This window comes from Brienomyrus brachyistius, unplaced genomic scaffold, assembly GCF_023856365.1.
Source record: "Brienomyrus brachyistius isolate T26 unplaced genomic scaffold, BBRACH_0.4 scaffold74, whole genome shotgun sequence".
NCBI classification, from domain to species: Eukaryota; Metazoa; Chordata; class Actinopteri; order Osteoglossiformes; family Mormyridae; genus Brienomyrus; species Brienomyrus brachyistius.
The window spans coordinates 570,516-597,543 of record NW_026042349.1 but is presented as its reverse complement, the minus strand read 5'-3'; the positions used below and the strand labels follow the sequence as shown (position 1 = coordinate 597,543).

The 27,028-nt window shown below is 46.3% G+C and overlaps 1 protein-coding gene across 4 annotated transcripts; it reads left to right on the top strand.

Moving 5' to 3' along the window:
* Positions 1–949: 949 nt before the first annotated feature.
* LOC125726649 (cryptochrome-1-like) lies at positions 950–26,009 on the top strand. Of its 4 annotated transcripts, none has more exons than XM_049002991.1 (16): positions 950–1,332; positions 1,971–2,062; positions 2,830–2,990; positions 13,561–13,669; positions 14,017–14,159; positions 14,490–14,674; positions 15,341–15,429; positions 15,512–15,652; positions 16,059–16,370; positions 16,674–16,825; positions 20,422–20,624; positions 20,934–21,041; positions 21,119–21,226; positions 21,315–21,410; positions 21,985–22,100; positions 22,324–26,009. In XM_049002991.1, exons 3-16 carry the CDS (start codon positions 2,833–2,835, stop codon positions 22,327–22,329), a joined length of 1,926 nt encoding a protein of 641 aa, XP_048858948.1. In that variant the 5' UTR covers positions 950–1,332; positions 1,971–2,062; positions 2,830–2,832; the 3' UTR covers positions 22,330–26,009. The 4 variants fall into 4 exon arrangements, with proteins under 4 accessions (XP_048858948.1, XP_048858946.1, XP_048858947.1 ...); XM_049002989.1 differs by having other exon boundaries at positions 22,321–26,009; XM_049002990.1 differs by lacking the exon at positions 1,971–2,062 and having other exon boundaries at positions 22,321–26,009.
* Positions 26,010–27,028: the final 1,019 nt, after the last annotated feature.

Genomic DNA, 27,028 nt, shown 5'->3' with positions numbered 1-27,028 from the left:
TAAAAACATCAGCCCGGATTAAGGCTACAACTCAATGACGTTTTTACGTACTTCCCAGTGTAGTGTAGTGATGTTACCACTAGTAAGCGTCGTTTCCTTTGCTTAACAATGATTATTAGGCCACTTATGCAACTGTGACCTCAAAGAATGTCACGCATTGTCCTGACAGAAAAAACAATGTCCTACATTTTCAATTTATTAACTTTTTAATAAATCCATTTATTATAAATGTAATATAAAATGTATTTACTTACAGGAAAAAATCAATTCTTAATAGGATACATTCACTTTCTCTCAGAAGACATTATTATTATCACTACGTATACGGATAGTTTTGTTCAAACAGAAATACGGAACGATTCCTTTGAGTAGTCTATATATCAGTTTCATCGCTAATTTAAATATGACAAGGCCAAATTACATTTACGGTAAATATAAGGTCTATCTGCTGGAAAGTCGATCACGAAACTCATTTGAAGCGAACATGGAGTAACTTGAGCTCCTAATCGGTTGGAAAACATATGGCAGATCAGATTTTCTTTTAATGGAAACACTTATCTGAAGAAATAATTCCATTTAGAAATTGTGCATATTAGTACTACCGAGCGGATACAGTTATATATTCATTAATTCATTCCCGTATTCATTTAATTTCAGCAATGGCATTAACACCGAGCAGGAATATTATCTGCCGTCTATCCTAAACGCTGCTGTCGGATGTATTACTTCTTAAAGTTTTAGCCACCGAGCCAATGCTGTGAATGATCATCTTGCGCTGACCAAGACGATTTACATACAGATAAATGATTGGCCATTAAGTATATAAACGTAAACGCCGAAAGCTCGGGCTTCTCAGAGGCTTTGCGTGGGCAGCCAATGATATTGTCAATAGAGAACATGGGCGTGGTTTTGTTTCAACGAATACCAGCCATAAGGGTTCATTTCGCCTCATTTCTTGCACAGAGGGCGTAAAAAAGCCATTAAAAAGTTGCATTCAACTTTCTACCGCGAATGCCTGGTATTTCGGGGCTAAGAACTGCTTTTCGCTTCCACGCTGCATAAACGTGACTGTCAGCTGTACATGTGATTCGTAGTTGACCAATCAGAGACGTAGAATGGAACTTCATGTCAGTGAGCCCGAACTCTGCGATAAGAAAACGGAGCAGGCGCAGTAGCGAGAAGTTATGAAACCAGTGAGAAAGCTGAGGCCGAGCATGCGGACTTGAAGGCTGCCGGACCGCACAATCTATCCTTACCTAAATAAAATTGGGATAAAAAATGATACTTCCTCAAGGAATGACATAAGCATCACCTCCGGTGAACAACGGAAAGGTAAGTGTTGGCGGTTCCTGTGCTCTTCAGTGTGAAAATCACTTAACATATGTAAGGAAAACAGTCGCAATAGTTACAGGTTACATAACCATTGTACCTCTGACCCCCTTTTGAATTACGGGTCTTCGTTTTCTGTTATAACTTATGCTCCATTACGTTGCTGATTGATTGTAACGTGTGTGTATTTATTAGAAACTATATATGCCATTAATGTCGTTCCTTGCGTAACGTAGAGACAATATGAGTTTTTCCAGATTCCTTTTGATTCGTGTGACCCATTTTCTGTACTCGACTCTACACGTAAATACACGTAAATCGTGTATTTTGGTCACTTTATAAGTTAGTACCAACTATGCGGATATCAACCTTTTTTGTTACGCTGCTCGCGATGTTGCATCTCTCATTGAGAATTTAGATATTTAAACTTTTTATATCCACAGTTTTATTTCAAAACACGTTTACAAGTTTGTGTCATACATATTTCCAACCAACGTCCTTGTTGACGACACAAATCCTGAAAGTTGGTTCGAAAGTGCGTAATACGTTGCCGGTGTGTTTTGCGGAGGCCGAGGTAATGTTCTGTCAGACGTGGGGGCGGATGGAACGTAACGTGGCTTCATTCATTTTTTTGCTCCTAGGGTCTGTTTGCAGTCTCGGTGAGATACAGTCCCTTCCCGATCAGCTGCACGGCTTTATTTTGCTGGTAACGAAGGACGGCGGTTAAAATTAGGTATATGATCTTTTCAGTGAAGGCAAAAAAATATTTTATTTTATATTGTCAAGTTGTTTATCTAGTAGCTATATAATTATATTTACCTTACTTGAGTTTCTTTTAAGATATTTCGCTGTTTGTAAAATGTTGCAATTTTGTTTCTCTGGCTTTGACTCGGAGCGATACAACTCTTGACAAATAAGCCTAGATTCATTGAGATTGCTTTTGTTGTACGTGCTACATTGAGTTTTATTATAACACATGACGTGACCTAAAATGAACGCGTTCAGCAAATCGCTCTGATCCAAAGTAACAGCGTGGACAAACGACGCCATACCTTTTTCTAATATATTTTCCTGCAAATGGACATTTAAACCTTATCCCATCTTGTATTCAGATGATCCCGCGACTCATTTGGACCGCAGGCGTTTCTTTACTTATTATATTTTCTGGTGATGTCTTTACGCTATGCGCAACCACTTTATATAATTTCATTAAATGTAATGTTACGATGCCATCATAACTGTGAAGCTTTAGTGAAAATGAACTTTTCGTGCTGTTTCTGATTTGGAATAGGATTTTTAGGTATAATTTGTAAACAATATTGCTTGAGACGTTACATTTAAATTTCATATGCCTATTTAATCAAATAGCACGTAGGCAAATCACGGAGTAGCGGGAAACTTGAAGATGCCGTAAAAAATAATGGGATGGATGAAACGCGACAAAAACGCAGACTTTTAGAAATATTTATCACAATGGGCGTCGTTTAACGTCCCCCGTAGATTATGGCCCCAAACTCCATCCACTGGTTCCGGAAGGGGCTCCGTCTCCATGACAACCCGGCACTCAGGGAGGCAGCGCGTGGTGCCTGCACGGTCCGCTGCGTTTACTTCCTGGACCCCTGGTTTGCCGGCTCCTCCAACCTCGGAGTCAACAGGTGGAGGTGAGTTGCACGGATATTACGATGAAATTATCTTTACCTGTTTGTTTCTGTAGAAATTATTACTGAATAATTACTGTAACATTTCGTGATGTCGTTCTCAGCCCTAAGGTCCCACTGCATTCTGTTGAATATCGCTCGTAATTAGCGTTATTGAAACCTTCCAACCTGCAGGTTGCGTGTCTTTCACTGCTCAGTTGCTGACTGTGGCAGCGGATAGCAACGCACATAACCCCTTTTATAGCTAATTGGAGAACCTCAGAAAGCCTCTGTCGGTTCAGCTTTTTGTTTCTCTGTCGACCTGCCTTTTGAATAACTTTCTCATGACATATCCCTGTTGAAATTATTTGCATTATTTGTGTTCCCATATATCTACCCTTATACTTACCAGGATTAGTGTCATATCTTGTGTCTGTTTCTACTCCTAGATATAAATGCTGCCTCAAAGGGCCATTGTATCACTTGGGCTGTGAACCCAAGGTTTAGAGAGAATATAAGTATGAAATGTTCTCATTTTCCACTTCTTTCTACATTTCTCTACAACTGTGATCAAAATGTACATGAAATGGTCAGCAGGGGGAGCCTGGCACGACAAAATGTGATGTAGTATTTGCATGCTGCTGGATGTTCAGCTTCAGCTCAGTGTAGTACTAGAGAATACCTTGTTCTAAAGATGCTGGGGAGGTGAGGTGTGTGTCGGTGGGCAGGAGATGGATGGTTGTGTGGTCACTGCATGCCTATTCAAGTAACTGTGGTACTGAGATGCTCTTCAGCGCGGGCAGCATTATAATAGGACAGTATGTGCTGTGAGTTAATGTGAATATATTGGCTTTTTCCTTTTGAAATATGAAAAGTCCCATCTATTATATTACTGTTCTGCCCTGTAAATTGGCATTTTACATTTTTCTGTGGCGCATCTAATGGGTAAAAGGAAAGCTACACATAGGAAGTCACATCTTTTGAAAAGACCTTTTTTTGTTTTTATAAAAGCAGAGAAGAGCAGTTTCTGTTGAAATCCCCCCACCCCCCCCCCCCCCCCCCACACCTGCATAGTGTTATGAGGCAGCTTAAAACCTAATACTACACAGAAGAGGCACAGACCGGGCTGTACCTGGCGGGCGTGAAGGCCCCTCTGAACTGTTGGAGGAAACCCGTGATATGGAAGTACAATCCCAATGGGGGTGGGATTCAAACCCCCAGCTCTGCAGGTATGAAGCAGCTGTTACCCACTGAGTCGCCACGAAATGTTTAATCTGTAAGCCAATGCAAGTACCATGGATAGTAGCAGCTAAATGGTTGCACATGTTTGTAGTGAAGTAAAATGTCTCTTCTATACCATCTAGTATCACCATAACTTAAAAAGTAATAAAGAATTTAATCTAAAAAAATATGAGTTAATTTTAAAGGCTAAAGGTGGTCTTTTACAAATTAGAGTAATGTTGTGAATAGTATGACACTTGTTTTTGAAAGTGATTAATTATTATTGTTGACTCACCACAGCGAAATAGCCTTTGCATTTAACCCGTGTTTGTGGAATAGCAGTTGCCTGGTATTTGTTTAGGACCCAGGGTGGTGCTTAATGGCTGGGATTTAAACCGGCAACCTTTTGATTACAAGAACACGTCCTTAACCATTAGTCCGCTCTAGTGAAACCAGTGCCTCAGTAAATCTCACCACAAGGTAAAATCCAGTACATCAGAGGGTTTGGACTTTGTGTCTGGAAGGTCTTGGATTCAAACCCTGTTATAAAGGCAGAACATATGGAAAGCGTAATTTAGAGTTTGTTACAGGTGCTTTGTCTTTACATAAAATGGTAAAGGGCTACGGTGCTTGGATGATGGTAGTACTAGTGGCATGAAGCCACAAATTGAAATTATATGCAGTACTTTCTTAATATTTTGTTAAGCGGAATGAAAAGCTGCCTAGTGACCCTGTCTTATGTAACTGGCAGCTCTTCCTAAGATGTCCCAACTGCAGGCAGTGATTACTGCTCTGTTTGCTCATCACTGGATGATTACTGGCACTCCGGTTTTGCAGAGCATAGGTAGCCTTTCCTGGGCTCTTGAACCCCGCCTGAGGGTGGTCGGGTTTCATTCTGATCTAACATGGTCTATGATTCTCTTTGCTGGTATCCTAACTGAGTCTGTCAGCCTCTGTCCATTATGTCTGTCTTGTGATCGGTTTGGACTCTGCAATGCTGCCGTTCTGTTGGTGTAAATCCTAACCTTTCACTATGATCCTGTATTGTTCTCCCTGGTCTTTGGTTTCATACCTGCTGGTAGTTCAGCATCATTTCTGATGCTTGCAAAGACCACAGCAGAAAAACGTTTGTTCGAATACTGGGATGGCAAGAATTCACGGTAATCTATCCCAAGGAATACCTTATGGCACAAATTTAATTTTTTATTTGATCAGGAATCTCACATTCTTCAAAAGCGGATACCTTGTCAAGCTTTACACAAAGATTAATTGTGTCATTTTGGAACCGTGACTAAACTCACACCAGTGACCTGCACAGTTGTGTAACGCATTTTAAAAGGTTTATGAAGTAGTTGTTGCCCCTTCCAAAATAAAACAAAATGGGGGTTTAAAATTAGCTATTATCTTTGCTGTTTCACCATATAGTGAGAATGTGGGTTAGTGTGGCGCCGTATCAGATTTCCGTGAGTCACCCATGGCAGTGACCTACTTTTGGAGGGCCTGTCTCGACGGCCTGCCGCTGTGCAGCGGTGCGTCCCCACGACAAGCAGAGCGCCCTGTTGCACACAGTCCCAAGCCCAAGTGCTTCACCTTGTCTTGCCTGGAAAATGTTTTCCTGCAGTTTAGAGCTGTTAAATATTTATATAATAGATACTAGTCCTACAGCTGTTGGTCAGTCTTTGAAGATGATTTTTTGGCTCCAGCAGCAGTGCACTTCACCCGCAGTGACGTAAATTTGATGTGGAGAATTTACTTTCCCCCATCGTACCCTGGACCGGTTTACTGTGTTATGCAAGTTAAATGTGTAGCAGCATTTCCCTGATTTGATGTGCTGTTGAAGGCCTGTTTGCTGCTTGAGTTGCGTGTTGCGTGTTTTTCAGGGCTGCCAGAATACTATGGGTTCAGATTCCTTCCGACTCCCTGTGTCATGTCCGCAACTCGGAAGTTTCACAATATAATAATAATTGCTACTTTTATTCATCCCTGTGGGGAAAATCCCTTCACACCTCCTCCAACTTACTCGCTTCATGTGAGAGCAAGTAGGGCCACGAGGGTCAGCTACCCAGTGCAACGACCCTTAACCAGCGAGGAATCACTGGGGTAAGGGGTCTTCCTGAAGGACCCACTGCCGAGCCAAGGCTGGGCTTGAAGCAGCAACCTTCTGATCACACATACAGAGGCTTAGCTTCCTGAGCTGCACTTCCCCCCCAATTAATGCAAAATTACTCGTCTTCTATCCTTATACAGCACTGCTAAATCAAATTTAGAGTATTGCTAGTAGGTAATATTACTTGCTTTGAGGTCTGACCTACTGGGCCATTCTGAGGTTATCTATTATGTTCACATATCTGTCCGCAGCAGATCCAGCAGGCTGGATGCAGATGGAAATGGGTTTTGAGCCCCTTTGCTCCATACAGAGTCGGGGGCCCTTGGCTGCTACTGTAATATTTACAGCCTTTTGTGGTTTGTTCATTCTTGCTGCGTGTTTCATAATCACTTGGTTCAGTGTAATGTGGGTAACAACAATGTTCTGTTTAAAAATAAATCTTTTCAAAATTGTTTCATGTGTAGATGGTGTGAAAAAGATTTTGTTTGGAAACTGGGTGGTCTGTGACTGGTCTGTCACATGTCGTAAATAGGGTTGGGCATTTCAGGCACAATTACTAGTCAAATTATGCCAGTCATCATTCGAATAATAATCGAATAATATTTGATTAGAGAAATGTGGACGGAGTATATTTCAACATTTTTTTTTCCCCATATGAAATGAGATATTACTCATTGCCGTAAAAGGATAACGCAAAACATTAAAATGTAGCCTAAATGAATTAAACTGAAAGTGTGAGCTGAAGAGATGACTCAGGTGCAGTAGCAAACAACAATAATGTTTAACATTTTAGTAGCATGTGCCTGGTGCAGTTATGGGCGAAAAGGCCATTTCCTTTGTCCATAACACCAACACAACCCTGAAAACACTCCCTTAGCTTATAGGCTGTTTCACTAATATATTGACACACGTAATGAGACGTCACTCATTGCTGGGAAAAGATGCATGAAAAATTGGAAACTAGTGCTGAACAATACTGGAAAAATTAAAACTTATGATCTACCGATAAGAGCCCGTTTCTCCCGGAAAAGGCAAGTCGGCAAAAAGTCTGTATTGGTTCACTGACAGTTAACTCTTATCTAAAATCTTACTAGGAACACATTTCACAGAACATGAATTTCAGAAGCATTTTTTTATGACAGGCGGCATGGTGGTGCAGTGGTTAGCACTGTCGCCTCACACCTCTGGGACCCGGGTTCGAGTCTCCGCCTGGGTCACATGTGTGCGGAGTTTGCATGTTCTCCCCGTGTCGTCGTGGGGTTTCCTCCGGGTACTCCGGTTTCCCCCCACAGTCCAAAAACATGCTGAGGCTAATTGGAGTTGCTGAATTGCCCGTAGGTGTGCATGTGTGAGTGAATGGTGTGTGAGTGTGCCCTGCGATGGGCTGGCCCCCCATCCTGGGTTGTTCCCTGCTTCGTGCCCATTGATTCCGGGATAGGCTCCGGACCCCCCGCGACCCAATAGGATAAGCGGTTTGGAAAATGGATGGATGGATGGATTTTTTTATGACATACACGACAACCTATAAAATTAACAGCAGCAGCGGGATCAGATTCTTTTGCGCTTTTGCTGCCACGAGTTGACGGCAGACAAAAGGCAGTGCAGACGAATTGCTTGCTTTTACTGAATACCGTCTCTGTCAAATACGAAATATCCATTCAACAAAAGATGAATGTCTTCTGGTGGTTATTGTTCACTCGTTGTTGTTAAATCTTTCGCAAATGTGCCAACTGTGAGTGGGCAAGGATGAAAATGCTTGTCTCAGGGGGTGCATGCAGAACTCACTCAAACAGCAGAGCTTTCAGAGAAGCTTCATAAAGCATCAACCTTATTTAAGAGCAGATAAATCGTACCTAATTATATTGCTGCTAATATACATATTTTATTTATTATTCGATTTAAGATTTATTTTTTGATTTTATACATGCTCTCGATTTTAAATTAGACAATGTTGACTCATCCCTAGAAGTCATCTGCTGAAACCTGCCATATCTCAACCATTTTAAAACATAGATTGTTTAGGCCTGTGATACATATTGTACATTGTTTATGTCTGGCGGGGTCTCCCCTTTATTCTTTGGGTTTATTATGGCCTTTCTTGTATTCCCTAATGAACTGTGCTGTATAAATAAGCTTGGTATAACTGACCAAACTAGCAATTTAGCCATGACCTCAGCATGAGGGCAGTTGGGTTCCATTTAACTGTTGGTATCTCAGTGTCCCTAAGCCACAGTGTTCTGGCTTTAAACCACATTCTCTCATTCTGTTCACCCTCCCTTTTACTGTGCAGATCAGTCATCCGTCTGTTTTAAGTGTTGCCGTCTTTACAGAAAGTAACACTACAGTCTCGGGACTCCCTTTGCTGTTTTGTCAGATTTCCCCCGAATGGCTTGTGGTTACATCTTCACTGAAGGACCAAATCTTTTAGAGAAATGGCAGCCTTTTGGATAGTGTTCATATTAAAGATTAGTTTAAAAGCCCCTTTCTCGCCGATTAATAGCATGTCTGCTAGACCTCAGTATCTAGCTCCTTAAAGAGGGGTATTAAGCTTTAAGGAAGCCGGGTTTGGGCAAAGCTGCAGCTACACAAACGTGTAACAAAGAAAGCAAACAAAAACACGGTTTGAAATATGTCCCATAATCACAGATAAGGAAGCAGGACTGGTTGGGGTTGGGTGGGGTTTCCATAGATCGTGGCATGTGGTCGCTGGGATCTGTTGGATGAAATGAGGTTACTAGGCTAAATTGCCCCCCCCCCCCCGGGTACACGGATCTGTGTCGGTACAGTTATATAAGGGCTTACGTCTTTCCTGGCCGGCAGCCCACAAACGTGACTCCAAGTGTGTTTGCTTCACTGACCCAGACTGTTATTCTCTGATCCATCTGAGGTTTCGTAACACCTTTCAGTTCTGCCGCTTCCCTTTGCATGACAATATGTCATTTCCTTTGTCTTATTGACAAAATCGTCTTGGTTGCTCTAACCATTTGATTTGCAGATTGCCTTGAACCTTGAAAGTTTGTTTTGGTTCAGTTTTATTTTAAGATTTCATTATCACATAAGCCCATGTGCCGTCAAGGAGTCTACTCTCCATATGTGCAGCTAGTCTGAGCTTCTGCTGAATGGGTAGGTAGTGTAATCAGTATTGGGGCACCATCTTCCAAACAAAACAAGATCACAACAACAGCAGCAGCAATAAGAACAATAATAAATTAAATAATTAGTTATATCCAGTCAGCAGAAAACTAAATATTAAGAACATTCTGGGAATGTGGGGTGGTATCGGGCTAGTAGAGGAATTTCTGGAACAGAGGCTCTTGAGACATTTCTTGAAGGTGGAGAAGAAATCTGTTGACTATGTGATTCGGCAGCTGATTCCTCCATCTGGGGAACCGCACAGCGGAACCATCCAGAGTGAGACTTCTTGCATGGTGGAGGGATCTGAAGTGGCTTTGCTCTGCTGACTGAAGAGGGCAAGATGGGACGTCGGTCTTGTTGGAGATGGGTGTCTGTCCATTATTGGCTCTGAAAGCCAGAACCAAGGAATTGAATGTAAGCACCTGTCCTGTCAGTAAAGAGAGAGCAGTTGGCGTGTGATATGAGAGTTTTTAAACTGACTGAACCCCAGACATACTGCATTTTGAATCATTTGCATTGGTTACACAGCACATGTATGCTGGTATGTTGTGTGTGTCCTATTTTGACCTGTGCTTTTGGCTATTCACACCCCGGGATATTTACTGAAGTGATGAAACCTTTTCCTCAAGTGCAATTTATGTTTTTGGACATAATTATGATAATGATCTTCCTGCAGTTAAATGGGTCATTTTAGATGTATTAGTTGCAGATGCAGAAGGTGAGAAGTTGAATTCCAGACCAGAATATATTTCTGGAAAGGTACAGTACATTATGGTACAGCACTTAAACCACTTCAGTAAACTCTCCAGCTGTCTCAGATCATATTTCACGCTTGGTCCAGTGGTAGTATGTGCTCCCCCTGTCTGCCAGATAAAGGTAAATCCATTTTTCTGTTCGTTCTGTTGAGCGCATGTTGTTTATCACAGCACAGCTCCACTTTTGGCCTGAGATAAGAATGAATCTGAAGCTAAAGGACGTGACCCAGAGCCCAGGACACTGCTGTCCCGCATCTGTCTGGGTCTGCCCTGCTCCGTGGTGTACTGTCTGAGCTCTGTCTGACCCCCCCGCCTTGGCAGTGTGTTCCTGTGTTGGGGGACACGTGCTGCCAGCTGTGCTTGTGTAAAGCAAACACGAAATCCTTTATAGTACATGTGTGGCAGTACATTTGTGTGTTTGAAGTCGGTGAACATTAGTGTTTTGACTGTTTTCACTCAAGTTATGTTCATCTGGCTTTATTGCTATGACCATCATTATTTTCTTTATAAAATGAAGACATTTTACAACCAGACTGAAAGTCATTAATGTGTTAATTGCACAAAGGTAATTGAATATGAGCTTTTATCCTTCAGTACAGTGGGTGCCTGGATGATGCCTGCTTTCCGGGTATCTGGTGTCTGTAGTGCTGTAAGGCAAGTTTGTTCCCAGATTAACTGTCTGTTCACACCTCAGGAGATTTTGTTGTAAGTGGCATGGACTCTAACCCCTAGCAGCCTGCCCAGTCTGCCTGGGATTGAGAATGTCCTGTCCTCGGTCTGCGAATAATCTGGGCTTTGGAGGCTGGCTGTCTGGGGTAGCAGAGAAGGGCCTGACCTTTTTCTGGAGGCTGTCTGGCCTTCATGGGCAAACACACAAGTATATATCCCAAGTCTCATTTTCAGTGTTCATGTTATTTGATTTGTGTATGTGGCAAAACTGCCTTTGTTTATATTGAGGCTAGGATTTATGAATTAGGAAGTCTTTCTGCTGTGTACTGCTGTGATTTCACCATGTGCACAGTTGATTGTGCCTTGTATGTATCAGATGCTCTGCGTTAAATCTTGGGCACCCAGATTTAGGACCCTGCTTCATTCATGTTGACAGGTGTCTTTGAAGCACCTTTAAAGATTAGCTGGAGGGTTAAGCAACAGAGAGTCAAGCAGCTTCCATCACAGGTGCTGCAGTGTGGCCTCTGGGATGCTGACCGGGCCACCTGGCCCGTCTGAGAGCCGTGCAGCCAGGCTCCCGCAGATGGCCACAACAGACGGGCTGCCGCTGGGGAACGAGGACTGCGTTTAGCCTCCCAGGAATAGCGGGCTGTTCCTATCGCAGGTGGGCCGAAGCCTGTTCTGTGAATGGGAACCTTGCCTTGCCTGACCCAGTGTGACATGTTTGTTGACTTCTATGAACCCTGGTAATCTGCAGGGACAGGTTTAGCTTCATGGTGGAGCTGGCCAGGAGGGAACGCTAGAACGGCTTAGTGAGAGGCGCCCGGATACCGAGCTCGGGGCTGGAGGTGGCACACGCATGAAATGGGCCATGCTTCCTCCCTGAAGACGCTTCCAGAGGCATAGCCTGCAGTGTCTGTTCTGTTAACGGCCGTATGTCGTATCAAGATTTTGTTATTAAGACCGTCAAAGTTGATTTAAAAATTGAACTGCAGTCACAATTATGACTTTAGAGACGGTCAGTTTCATATGGGGCTTGTGACACTACACTTGTATTTGCGTGGTTTCCCTTTAAGGGGTCAGAAATATTGTTCTTTTCCCGCTAAGTCCTGTAATTTTAGCCTTATGGCTTTGAGATTGTTTCGAAAGGAATGATCGGCAGGGCTCTGTGTGTTTAGGGGGTGTTCCAGTGGTGGATGTCCATGAGTGAGGGTGGTGAATGACGACAGAGTGCAGGGGTGGGGGGGCTGCTTGTGCGTCAGCTCACAGCGTGACACTGGTATCGTTTTGGAGCAGTGGCCTTAGGGAGTGGAAGGATTCCACTGCTTTATTTCACAGAGAGTTGATGCCAAGGGAAAAATCATTTGCATATAGCAGCTAGGGCACTTAAAGTTCTGCTCTGTCCTGTTTTATGGGTGGGGGTGAGGGCAGGCACATCAAGAGAAGGCATTGTGGTTCCTGATGGTAGCAGATAGGAGTCCCCAGTGGCGCTTCCTATAACACCACTGTGGAAAGGCCTGCGGCTAAAGGTGTTCCAGGAGAGTGCCCCCTGGAGGGGATGGGCAGAACTGAACAACACTACAGTACCCTCGTTTTTTTTTTTTTTTTTTTTTTAGCATAACTGCCTAATTGTGTTGCCATTTATCATAAAGGAAATTCACTTTCATCTACCTGTACTGCTGCCAGTGTAAACTGCTATGTTAATGAAATGGCTAAGTGCAGTGAGAGAGGATGACCTCTGCTGCCATGTTTCTGTAATAAACACTTCACAGCCTTTAGCTGTTACATGATACCTGGTAATGAGAGAACCTCAAAATGAATATCATGTTCTGATCCAGTTTGTGTTATATAGTCCCTGGGAGATGAAGTCTCTTGTGTAACACTAAGTTAATGCTAATATCTCAGCCCAGGTTCAGTCAATTTGCAAGTGGAATGAGTAACTAATTAATGCTGCCTGAAGTGCCCAGACTCATCTATTCAGTATTATGTTGGATTTCTAGCAGCGATAAACATTTTAGATGTAGAAGTACCATCTGACGCACACTTGCACCCCCCACATCCACGCACACACCTTTCCGGCATGACTGGTACTCCTCTGAGCAGGAGGGGGCGGAGGTGGAATGAGCAGCTTGTGAGTGGGATGCCCCTCCCCCCCCGCCCCCATGCGTACGCACATGCAAATCGACCCATTTTGTATTTTCAACCAACTACGTTCATAAATAATCACTATGGAAACCAGAGCCTGCAGGGCTCTCTTAAAGAAGCTTTATTTCCAGTATTAAAATGTACAGTCATTTCTTCTTTCCAGACATTATTCTTTTGTAAATCATCCTTAACTGCCTTAAACAGTGTTTCCCAGCCTTGTTCCTGTTACAGCTCACTTTGCATAAGTCTGGTGGGGTGCGCACAGGCCGGAAAACGCCGGTCTCAATTAAACAAGGTCCTTATGTCTATCACTGGACTACAAGATATGTTATGGACCTCAGTTTTTAAAAATGTTGTTGTGTTGAAGTACAAAACCACTCTCACATAGTTAGAGGTACAGGCTGCCCCCTGTCATATATGTACTGCAAGATATTTTTTATAGAATTGAAGCTGCCCTAGCCTTGCTTGAGAGAGCACCATTTCAGTATTTCCCCTAATTGTTACACTTGTTTTGCTGCTCTGAGCTGTGCTTCTTGTTTGTTTGTTTCATGTCTGGCCTCAGGTTCCTCTTGCAGTGCCTGGAAGACCTCGATGCCAACCTCCGGAAACTGAACTCTCGCCTTTTTGTCATCCGTGGACAGCCAGCCAACGTGTTTCCCCGCCTCTTTAAGGTCGGCCCTCCCCCTCCACGCCGTGTTCCCCCCCCCCCTTAAGGTCGGCCCTCCCCCTCCATCTTCCCCACCATATAGGAGTAATGCTCCCATGCTTGCTGGACTGGTTGATATTGAAACTACAACAATACTAAATAAAATCTGCAGTACAATTTTGAGGTGGTTTCTGCATCTGACATGAATAGTTGAAATTCTAGTTCTGTTCTTTGGGTTCTTTGGGATGTGTGTCATACTGCCTGAATATGAAGTTTGGTTTTGTGGAGGGAACTGACTATTTCTGACCTTTTGTTTAATCAGTGACACATGCTGAATGAATTTCATTTTATTTTCACTCTTGTCCGCCTCAGGAGTGGAAAATCTCACGGCTGACATTTGAATACGATTCCGAGCCCTTTGGTAAGGAGCGGGATGCTGCCATCAAGAAGCTGGCGACGGAGGCCGGGGTGGAGGTCATTGTGAAGATCTCACACACCCTCTACGACCTGGACCGGTGAGCAGTACACGGTCTACTGATACATTTCTGGAGAGATCTGGGTTAGCCAGTGAGACGCAGCACCTGAGGCAGAAAACACACACTGCTAGTGGCTAGAAACACCTGCTGTGCCAATTGACCCCCACCCAGAAGACAAGTGCAGGTGTTTTCGGGAAGTGATGACACAGCAAAACTGAAGCAGCGGGCGTGTTGCAGTGTAACGTAATGAGTCCCTCCTGGCGTCTTTTTGTCATGGAGAGGAACCCTTGAGAGAGGCGACCTCCTGCCCTAATCATGGCTTCCTGTCCTCAGGCGTGTGACCCTAACCTGCCCTCCCCGCTTCCACAGGATCATAGAGCTGAATGGTGGGCAGCCCCCGCTCACCTACAAGCGCTTCCAGACGCTAATCAGCCGCATGGACCCCCCTGATCCGCCAGTGGAGCCACTGTCTGAAGCTTTCATGGGGAGTTGTGTGACCCCTGTGGCTGATGACCATGCTGAGAAGTACGGGGTACCGTCACTGGAGGAGCTGGGTCAGTGCTCACCTCTGCACGGGACGGCTGGTGTGGCAGAGCTGCTGCATGCAGCCATCACACACTGCTGTTCTGCCATAGAACACACTGTACATGTGGTCCTGCAGGCAGTCCTGGGGGGTGATGTTTACGGGTGGGCTGATTTGCTGCAGGAGAGGATACAATGGCTGTATGACTCCGTATCACCACATGTATCCAGGGGAGGGGGAGGGGTGCCGCACCCTACTGACATGGGACCAGCAGTGTGTCCATACTGCCAGCTCTGCTGTCCTTTATAATCATTGCGATAGTCACATGACCTCTCACCACGTGCAGATTCATTTCATTTCCACCACTTCATCTGGTGCTTCACTTGTCATTAAGTGTATATAAAATATACTACAGCTGTCTTTCGAATTCGGTACGAAATACACCACCTTGTGTTATGATGATTCTTCAGCCCTGGTACCAGTTTTTAAAAAAGTGGAAAATCAGCACCTTGAACCATACATTTCTGAAGTATCAACAGCAGGGTACCTGGTGTGGTGGAAACGCTGTCTAAGTTTGTTGTGTTTGTAAGTGGTTAACTGCTCATCCTTTTATTTGTGATGGTATTCTACTCTGTTTCTTGCAAGAAGAGCTGAAGTTGACTCTGGCCCCTGCTCTTCTGTGTTCCCTGCTCCCCAGGATTTGACACGGAGGGCTTGCCGTCAGCGGTGTGGCCGGGGGGGGAAACCGAGGCTCTGACCCGGATAGAGAGGCACCTGGAGAGGAAGGTGAGCAGTAGGCTGCCCTCAGAGCTGCCAGACAACTTTGCTGCTGTTGCCTGAATTGACTCTCGACCCTCCACCTCCACAGGCATGGGTGGCAAATTTTGAGAGGCCCAGGATGAATGCGAACTCTCTGCTGGCAAGTCCCACTGGACTCAGCCCCTACCTCCGCTTCGGGTGTCTGTCTTGTCGACTCTTCTACTTCAAGCTTACAGACCTCTACAGGAAGGTAAAGCCAGCCAGCCTTCCTGGCCCAGCATGAGTGATTATGTGTGGAATTAGATGACGAATGGGGAGATTATGGATCTGTGCTTATGGAAGGTTATTGGTTCAAATCCCATGACGCTAATCATATCACTACTGGGCCCTTGAGGAAGGTCCTGAGCTCCCCAACAACACTGGATAACCTTCTTCTCTGATGCTCACTTGTACGTCACCGTAGACAAAAGCACCAGCTAAGTAAATGGAATTTTTAAACTGAAGATGGTGCAAAATGTAAATATACTCAAGCAGGAGTAGAAGTCATACTTTTATGATTTTTGGAAAGTATGTTTTAAACTCTTTAGTTTGCTTGATGCAGGATCTACTTGCGTTTAGCTTGAAGTGAATGGATTGTGCTTTGGCATCCGATTCAGGTGAAGAAGAACAGCTCGCCTCCGCTCTCCCTCTACGGCCAGCTGCTGTGGCGCGAGTTCTTCTACACAGCTGCCACCACCAACCCCCGCTTCGACAAGATGGAGGGCAACCCCATCTGCGTGCGAATCCCCTGGGACCGCAACCCTGAAGCACTGGCCAAGTGGGCCGAGGCCAAGACCGGATTCCCCTGGATCGACGCCATCATGACCCAGCTGCGCCAGGAGGGCTGGATCCATCACCTGGCCCGGCACGCTGTGGCCTGCTTCCTGACACGGGGGGACCTCTGGATCAACTGGGAGGAGGGCATGAAGGTAGGGGATGGGGCTGGCATGTAGGGAAGCAGCTTGCCTTGCAGACTCCGCATGCTCTGGCTGTTGACGGGGCCTTTGAGAGCCTGCAAGAGGGTGAGGTGAACAGAAAGAGGCCTTGAGGTGCCGTCAGTCTTAGTAACTCATCTGTCTCTTGTGATGCTACAATAACTGCTCGATTCTGACCGACGGTCAAGGGCTTTGGTGGACCGTGTTCGGTCATCTCCTTAATCACCAAGTCCGTCGGGAGCATTGTTAGGAGACGCCTTCCATGAGTGCCTCACCTCGGCCCTCGCTCCCCCGCAGGTGTTTGAGGAGCTGCTGCTGGATGCCGACTGGAGCGTGAACGCGGGCAGCTGGATGTGGCTGTCCTGCAGCTCCTTCTTCCAGCAGTTTTTCCACTGCTACTGCCCAGTGGGCTTCGGCCGCCGCACCGACCCCAACGGCGACTTCATCAGGTGGGTGACCCTGTCCCCCCACCCCCTCGGCTCATCCGCTTCTGGTTGGCCAATCGCATCACAGCGGCTGTCCACTCGCTACCGCTGGCCTATCAGCTCACGGGAACTCTGCTTCGGGCGTTTCCTGTCACCCGCCTCCCAGCCCCATTACTGCAGCAACACATAGACATGTGGCTACACCCCCCCTCCCCCCACCCAGTATACACTCAGGCTGATTGGAAAACGTGTTTCTGACAAGGGAAGTAGATGGCAAGGACACCTTCTCCAGATGTGACTGACATCGGCGTTCCCATCCTCTGACAGGGGTGTGAATCGTTTAAATTGGCCAGTTGGTACCAAAACGATTGGCTAGTTTGATGCGCCTACAGCTTTCTGGAACAGACTGTTAAAGCTGTACTTGTGGACACAGCATATGTTGCATTTCTGAAGTCTGGCAGCACTGAATGAATTGAGCGAACATGAATACCAGCAGTTTTTAGTACTAGTCAGTCTGCTAAAAATGACTCGTTAATATTACCTGCAGTACTTTTAGTAACACTGAAATGTAATGTGAGACTGAGGTCCACTTGCAGTCTAATTACTATACAGTTAACATTTCAGAGCCATGTTGCTTGATTTCAGCTCGGTAATCAGAACATTTTTAGAAATTTATTTACTTAACTATTGGTTTTGTCTGCTGCTGGGTGATGTGGGCATATTCTGAGAAGCCTCACTGCCCTTGTAAGCTCGGCCCGAGGCACAAATCCTCACCCATCTCATGTGAGAATGGATAAGAATTTTGGCAACTGGAAGTTCTTAAACGGACGCATGTTTTAGAAGCGAATTAAAGGATAGAATCGGCCAGGACTATGTAGGAAAGCTGTGGTTAGTAAAGACAATAAGAAAATGGCCTGTTACAAGGACGGCAGCTTCAAGGTGTAGTTCAGGTACTCTAACGTCACACAGAACCAGACGACACAAGCCAGTTTACTCCGTTATCCCCACCTGAAATTACTCCTCATGGCTCTCCAAATATTTATGTATTTTTTTAAACTCCTAAAGAGAACGGTATGTGATTCCAGTTTTGGTGAGAAACTGAAAGCCCAGACTGCTGTGTTGTGATGCGTGTCTGTGTGTGGCTGTCTGTCCGCTTGACTAGTCTGCCTGTCTGCCGATGCTGCCTGTGGATGTCAGCTATGATAATGCCCGGGGTGGACACTTTGTTTCCGTGACGACCTAAGAGGTGTTCTGTTTATTTTTGTGTCTCTATTGCTTGTCTGATCTAGGGGGTTTTGGGGATTGGGTGAAAAGTTCAGCTTTCCCCCACCCCTTTGTAAATTGTAGTTGATTGCTTTTAAGACGAAAGCCATTCTCAACCAAAGCACCTGGAGGCCTGCTAACTGTGACTCTGCCAGAGGGCTTTTGCAGGCGCAATGCAGTGAGCTGCTCCGCCGTGGCCTGGGTGATGTCTCGCTTCCTCAAAAGGGCATTTAAACTTCTTGGTGAAGAAGCGCCACCTGGTGGTCATGCCTGATAGGCGGAAGGCCTCAGGGACTTTTGGAAGGGGGGCCAGTGGGAGGCGGGGCCCCCCCCACCGTAATTCCGGGGCTCCACCTGCTATTGGCCCCTTACTGCTGAACGTGTTTGTGGCTTTCTGCCTGGGTATGTATCCCTGCATGCTTGTGAGAATGGCCATAGCCTCTCAGCCCCAGTCTGAATCAGTCTGTGTGTTGGGGGGCTTGACGATGTGGCCCCGATACCCAGGTCCATCAGGAAAAATGTGGAAACAAAAGACAAACGGCCTGGCCACCTGACATACCTCAAGTGACAAAATACGGAAGTGGTTAAGACCTCTGCTGCATCAGACCCTAGACGTGTGATGTCAGCCGTAGTGGTTTTAGGAGGCGCTCCGAGTCCAAAGCGCACTCATGTCTTGCATCTGACTGGGCCGCTGGAATTTTCCCGGTGAAATGGCTGCCGTCCCTTTTGGCAAAACGAGGAGCTGCCTGAGCACATGAAAGAGAGGCAGCTTGGTGTGTCGCTCGTGCCGCGGTTAGCAGGTTTCTCTGCTTTGGCTTGGGATCACTGTCGTCTCAAAAGCGACCAATGGCAGTCTGAGGGGCAGGGACTGAACCTGAACCTCTTACTCAGCCCGTATCTTGGGAGGGGAGGGCGGGGTTTCCAGGGTGGGGGTGGGGCCTGGGCTTGGGGGGAGGGGTCACTACCTCTGCTTTCTAACGCGTGTTATAGTAGGAATCTCCGTAGCCCTCAAGGCAGACAGGAGCTTGGCTTTAAAGCGCGTCGGTCAGCTGGCCTGCACCACCCACACCCTCTGTCCGGGCTCTGGTAAGCTGGACCAAATAGGTAGGTGGCCTTTCCCTGTTCAGGAAATCCAAACAATACAACTTCTATTGTGACCTCACGCCCAAAGCTGAGTTACCCTGCTCTCAGGGGGGAGGGGGGGGGCTGGGTGTGGGGGCCTTTGCTGGATGGGCACTTCCTTCCCATGGAAGCTGAGATATTCTGTACACCAAAATAATGGTCTCACCTAAGTACTACTCTGCCCCACCCTTCAGCCCCCTCCCCCAGCTTGCTTAACCCTAACCCTCTGGGTCCTGGTGGGGAGGACGCCTCCTTGCAGTTGTGTGTGGCAGCTACTCCTGGTTCTACTTGTGCTGCTGAGAATCTGCTTTTCTCACAGCCCTGGGGTTCCAACAGTTACTGTAGAGTGAGATCTGTCTGTCTATCAATCTGCTTTGTTTTTGTTTTCACCCTCTCTCTCTGTTCATGGGCAGTTCCTGCTCTCACTGCATTTCAGTTCTTTCCAGCATCTGTGTTAAGTGGATGCACCTGTAAAAGACCTCAACAATCCCCGAATCCCTTTAAAAAAGAGGCTTCTGCAGATGTACAAAGGACAGTGTGAAACTAGCTCCTGCCCACCTGCTTATTGAGTTGTCCATTGTAATAACTGATATATCTGTGATTCAAGACAAACGTGTGGCATTTCAGCATTACTCTTGAGAATAATTCTAAGCTTCCCCATGTCTGCGTACACATCTCTCATTGGCTTAACATCTGGTTTAGGGGTCAGAAGCCACGTGTGATACAGTAACTATCCTGGGGGTTAGTCAGTTATGATTTCTAATAAGTGCATTTTAAGTGCTGTCCACTAGTCTGCCATTTTGGTTTTAGTGCTGTAAATCATCTTTGGCGCTGTTCTTGCTTATATTTATCAGTTGTCTTTTATATGCCTTAAATTCAAGTGGGTGTATCAGTGAATTGAATGTTAGATCTGGAAATTAATTATGATGGTGGACTGGAAGATGTATTTAAAATTGATACTTTTAAACAATATTTTATTTATACCATACATGTCTTTTTTTTTTCTATAGGATTTTGCTCATAGCTACTTCTGAAAATTGTCACTCTAACCAGCAAATATAGGCCAGTTCTGCCGCATAGTTGTCGGAAGCATATGATACTAACATTTGTCTGTTTGTCAGCCAGACAGAGGTCTGTAAGGTTGTGTTATGTGAGCCAACTTGCAGCTGAAGGAGTAGTTTGGATCTGGTGTCTGTGACGAGACCCTGTGGTTTAATCTCTCCCTATGCTTGCAGACGATATTTACCTGTTCTCCGAGGTTTCCCGGCCAAGTACATCTACGACCCCTGGAACGCTCCAGATTCTGTGCAAGCCGCTGCCAAGTGCATTGTGGGTATCCACTACCCCCGGCCTATGGTCAACCATGCGGAGGCTAGCCGTCTGAACATCGAGAGGATGAAGCAGATCTACCAGCAGCTGTCGCGTTACCGTGGACTTGGTTAGTGGGCTCCTTGTTTTAAGAGGCCTGTCTCCTGCTGTCCATGACCTGGCTTTCTGCAGCTCTGCACACCTCAATGGCCACCACACTCATTGCAGCTGAACATGCTCTTCATTTGGTTTTCATGATCACGTTGGTCTCACTACATCTGCTGGTGCCCTGTCGCAGAAGTGTTGTCCTTCATTGTTAGATAAAGTTGGCTGTTTTATGGTGATTCATTTATGGTGTTGTCTTGACAACTGCAAGTATGGTATTCATCGGTCCCATCTCCTATTCTCACTAATGGGAATTGGTGTTGCTTATAAACAGGTCTGTTGGCATCCGTGCCATCGAATCACAACGGAAATGGCAATGGGGGCCTCATGGCCTACTCGCCCGGGGAGCAGCCCACAGCCGCTGCAGGCAGCGCAGCCCAGGGTGAGCTCCTGTTCCTTGCAGGCCACGGACTCTGCTTCCCAGGTGGGTGTGGGATTGTAACTCTCCCTGTTTTTCAGCACCGGGTGCAGCAGCAGGGTCAGTCACCAGCGGCAACGGCAGTGGAAGCATCCTGCTGAACTTTGACGGCGAGGACCAGCCGGGGCTGAGCGGCGTGCAGCAGCACGGTGGGTGGGGTGGGCGTGGTTGTGAGTGAGGCGGGGGTCCTGCCGCTGGTGCACGCTCATCTCGCTTCTTGTGCCTTATCGCCCTCAGGCTACCACGGCACGGCAGACCCCGGCCAGGGGATGGCCAGCCAGCGTCTTTACCAAGCCTGCAGTTCACACGAGTTCGCCGTGCCCCAGCATCCAGGTACCGGAATTCAGCAGCTCCCACTGAATCCAAAGCGTCTCACAGGCTTTCCCTGTGGGGGAATCTATTTATCCTGGTTACCCTGGCCAATTTGATACTGAAGTTTTCCTGGTACTGTTTTGGTGTCTCTAAATTGTGACTTATCTAAATGGGCAAGATGGACCAAAGGCCCTCCTTGTAAAGATAAATAAATAGATAAATCCTTTATCTGCCATTTGCCCAAGTACAAGTAGACTAGAGTCCTTATCTTTGCCTACCCCCATCTTGCTCTCCATAGCTTGGAGGGTCATGGCGCAGGGTCAGCCAACGCACGGCGTCCCTGGAACTGGGGGTTAAGGGCCTTGTTGATGGGCCCATGGACATGTGACTGCTCTGCTGAGGCCAGAGCTTGAACCAGTCATCTTCCGATCACTGGTACAGAGACTTAGCCTGCTGAGCCTCTCATCGCCATCTCATAAAATGTTTTTGTGTTAATTTCTGGTGGCGCTGGAGAGCTGGAGCCAGTGCAGAGGCAGGAAGTGCACTGATGTGTCTGAGCTGTATGAATTTTTTTTCTTTTATTTTTCGGTTGCAGGACGCCTGAGTCATGGCAGTGGCTCCGGGAAGAGGGAGCGCGAGTTGGAACGAGAGCACATGGGCGACGGTGACGCTCACACGTCCTCGCACAAGGTGCAGAGGCACAGTTCAGAGGTCAGTGGCAAGTGACTGGAGTTGTGTGGCCAGTCTGGCAGAGGTCTTGGCATCAGCCACGTATCTGGTGGTTAAGTAGAACTGCTGATATCTGAAAAGCGAACTCAGCTAATGGCTGAATTACAGTGATCAGCCAAGATGGATGAAGAGCTCTTGGGCTTTTCCACATACAAGATAGATTCCAGCCTCGTGTTAATGACGTTGTTTTGTTGTCTTTCAGAAGAGCTAAGAAAAAACACCATGTCTTTCTGAACCCTTTTATCTGCTGAGAACCTGAACATCCAAATAACGACAATGAAGATCTATTTTTTAAATATTTTTTTCCACCAAAAAATTTTATTTTAAAATTTATCTTAAGTTATTGGGCCTTTATTTTAAATCAAAAATTCAAACCAGAGCATACAGTTTTTATTTTTAAGAACCCTGGATCCAAAGGTGAAAATATGACATGGTTACGTGTTTTGGTGGGATGAAAGTGGACAGAGTCATTGCAGGAAGCTCAGCCGGGCACAGACGGTGTTCTTGGGGTGCAGCACATGGTCTGCCGACTGTAAAGCTCCTCTTACTGACCATCTCTCCGGCTCCTGACTAACACAGCGGTACCCTTAGCTAGGACTGAGAACATTCCTTCCTCAGTGCATGTCGCTGAAAGTCTACGGTTGGAAGTGAGGTAGAAGGGGATGAAGTGGAGACATGACTCTACAGATAGGCGACCTCAACACATTAATCCAGCACCTTCGATCTCATTGCTGACATCCTGCTCTTCGCCATCCTGGAGCAGCTACCGTTCATCAGGCGCTGATTCTGTTGGCTAATGAACCTGCCCTGAATCTCTGCCACTACTCAGAGCTCAGTACCTCAAAAGGACACCTAGTCTAGGGATTATACTGAAAGAAAGGTAGCTATCATCCATGTGATTAATCTTTGTGGTGCTCCATGCTGTCTGCAGTCAGGACTCTGCATTTACATTCATGGCCTCGCAGGGAACATCTCTTCTTCTGCCTGTGTTCCAGAGCGGTCTGTTCCGACGGAGCTCTTAAATATGACTGACAGCCCGTAAGGGAGCATATTCCATTTGGAACGTCTGTCCTTTGGGGGTGCAAAGGTTCCACTGTTTGTCCTTATTTTTGTATATATACAGTTTATATGTATATACATTATACACCATGCAAATGTGATGTGGAGTAGCATGTTGGCATCTTGTTTTTATCGAAAGCAAAGCAGCTGGAGAACGGCGAATTGCGCATGTACTACTGCACACCTCTTGTATTATTGCCCCACCTGGGTGCCCCACACCGGCAGCCCTTCCCATACCGACAGCTGGAGAACGGCGCGTTGCGCATGTAATCCCAGTCTGCTACTGCCCCACCTCAGTGCCCCACGCCGGCAGCCCTTCCTGTACCGACAGCTGGAGAATGGCGCATTGCGCATGTAATCCCAGTCTGCTACTGCCCCACCTGGGTGCCCCACACCGGCAGCCCTTCCTGTACCGACAGCTGGAGAACGGCGCGTTGCGCATGTAATCCCAGTCTGCTACTGCCCCACCTCAGTGCCCCACGCCGGCAGCCCTTCCTGTACCGACAGCTGGAGAACGGCGCGTTGCGCATGTAATCCCAGTCTGCTACTGCCCCACCTCAGTGCCCCACGCCGGCAGCCCTTCCTGTACCGACAGCTGGAGAACGGCGCGTTGCGCATGTAATCCCAGTCTGCTACTGCCCCACCTGGGTGCCCCACACCGGCAGCCCTTCCCATACCGACAGCTGGAGAACGGCGCGTTGCGCATGTAATCCCAGTCTGCTACTGCCCCACCTCGGTGCCCCACGCCGGCAGCCCTTCCCATACCGACAGCTGGAGAACGGCGCGTTGCGCATGTAATCCCAGTCTGCTACTGCCCCACCTCGGTGCCCCACGCCGGCAGCCCTTCCTGTACCGACAGCTGGAGAACGGCGCGTTGCGCATGTAATCCCAGTCTGCTACTGCCCCACCTCAGTGCCCCACGCCGGCAGCCCTTCCTGTACCGACAGCTGGAGAACGGTGCGTTGCGCATGTAATCCCAGTCTGCTACTGCCCCACCTGGGTGCCCCACACCGGCAGCCCTTCCCATACCGACAGCTGGAGAACGGCGCGTTGCGCATGTAATCCCAGTCTGCTACTGCCCCACCTCGGTGCCCCACGCCGGCAGCCCTTCCTGTACCGACAGCTGGAGAACGGCGCGTTGCGCATGTAATCCCAGTCTGCTACTGCCCCACCTCAGTGCCCCACGCCGGCAGCCCTTCCTGTACCGACAGCTGGAGAACGGTGCGTTGCGCATGTAATCCCAGTCTGCTACTGCCCCACCTGGGTGCCGCACGCCGGCAGCCCTTCCTGTACCGACAGCTGGAGAACGGCGCGTTGCGCATGTAATCCCAGTCTGCTACTGCCCCACCTCAGTGCCCCACGCCGGCAGCCCTTCCTGTACCGACAGCTGGAGAACGGCGCGTTGCGCATGTAATCCCAGTCTGCTACTGCCCCACCTGGGTGCCCCACACCGGCAGCCCTTCCTGTACCGACAGCTGGAGAACGGCTGCTGAAGTGCATCCTCTCCCAGCCTACTTACCAAATGTTAATTTATGTCATTTACAAACCAATTGCCTGTTCTGGGATATTAACATTATACAGGATATTAGCCTCCTAACTGCCTCAGGAAACGTGCAGCAAAAGACCAGGTTTCTTATGCCAGTTACAGCCGAATGCTCTCTGCAGGTAGAACTTTGTAACTTTCATTACGTTGGTCACTTGTCCGCATTTCACACCGTTCCAGCTTCGTCATACATTTACACCTCTTTCAGAAACAGGAGAAAAGGAAGAAAATGATCTTGAAATGATCTCTAAACAAAAAGGTGTTTTTATTCCAATGTAACACTCACCTCAGATGTACCACTTCATAAAATGAAGATTTGCTTTAGGTTACAAAGCTGAAGGACAACGTCCTGCAAACTCCTCAGCATTTTTATAAAATTTTTAATAAAACGATAAAATATAAAAAGTAAAGTTGAGCAAGTTTTCAGAAAGAGATTGAGACCCTCGTTTCTGCTGTCATGTGAAATGGGCGTAAGATTTTTGTATCATCCAACACTGCAGCTCTCTACTGTCCTTGACGACAAAACATTCCTCATCTTCCAATTCCATTGAAATGGTGCCTCAAAGACGGAATCAGTTGGAGATTCACATGCGTCTTAGCTGTACACTGCATGTGTAAACCAGCAGCTACTCTTCAGGCTACATATTTGCTTAGCAGTTTGCTGTGTTTTTCCCCAAACCAAGATGGCCAATAAGAGTTTTGTAATGGAGCTTGGATATGCATTTGTGTGCAACTACAAGTTTTTAACGGTAATCGATTGGAATTCGCCGTGAGGATAGGCTCTGATATTTTTTAACACCACATCATACCTATTTTTATAGTCAGTGTGTCGTGGGAACAGTCTTGTTTAAACATTTTTGCTTTTGTAGCCCCCTCCCCCAAGCAAAAAGAAAAAAACTCAAACAAATCCATTTTTTTAAGTCGTCGTGTCCCCCCACCCCATGTGTTGCACGTTGCTTATTCACCAGTAAGAGTGCAAATTGCTTCAGGTGGCTCTCGCTGAGTCTGTGTGTATTTTCTTTCATAGGAAATGGCAGCCTGAACAGCACTTGGCCTCATTAGTGTGGCTCCCATTGTTTTTGCTTCATATAGCAGTGTCCAGTATATTATTATAGACTGCATTGTTACTGTAGATTTGTAGATTTTGACAGAACCATTTTATCCTCATTTCCTTCCTCAAAAATAAAGCAAAACAAATGCCATGGGTATAGATGTATTGTCTAGTTTGTAAATTGTTGTACTTGTGCTTAATTGGAATGTTGATGAATAAAACCGCTGCTGCAGTGAAAGGTCTTGACTTATTGCATCCTGGGTCATTAACCAGCCACAACTCAAAAAGTATTTGGTGAATCGTTTTCAAATTTGCAGTCATATTGTATGGGTGAAGATGTGGAACTGACCAAATTTGAGAATTTGCATGGTACGGAGTATCCTCCAATGGAAGAATGGGGAAAAGGTTAAAATCAAGAGTCACATTAAATTTAAAATGGTTACCCCATCCATCTAAGTATGCACAATATTGTAGTTTAAGGTTCTTAATGATGTACTTTAAATATTTTTCTTATGCAAAAAATGAATTCTGTTTGACATCACTGCCAACCAATCCATTTACAGCTCCTGTACCAGCACTAAAAGCAAAAAAGTATGTTTCTGTGTGGGCAATGCCATTTAGCAGGATAAACTTGACCTGAGGAAGGGTAAAGACGACACCAGTTAACTGTTACTTGTTGGGCTATTCACAATGTCACCTAAAAGGGAACTCCTGCCTTTTTCTCTGTGCTGCTGAGGGACAGGCTCCCAGGACCCATATGCCCTTGTACTAGATCATCAGAAAGTGGATGAAGTGACTCATGTTAGATTTCCCTGGAACACATAGGATATTTTGCATATCATTTCATGAAACCCTGAAAAATACAGCCATAGTGAACTGGAAATGTGCAACAGGTAAGATCTCCATTACACAACCTCACAAATGTTACCCACAATCACGTGTTTATGGTGAACAGGCAGCCCATGGCCTTGCTGACTGCTTCATGCTTCATTGCTTTACAGGAATCCTTATTTCTGCTAAGAAGTCGGTGCCCATGCTCTTTGAAACAATTCTACTACTGAGGATGAACATCTTGGTTTGGTCTTAATTCAGAATTCCAAATTAAGATATGCTTTGTAATTGTGATAAAACCTATGCAGTCATGCAGAGATTATACTCCACAAACTGAAGAGTGCATTATTTTGTACATATTTTGCAGTTTCCCTGCAGGTAGAATGCTATCCCATGTTTTTGACAAAGGCAACTGAGGTGAAGTAG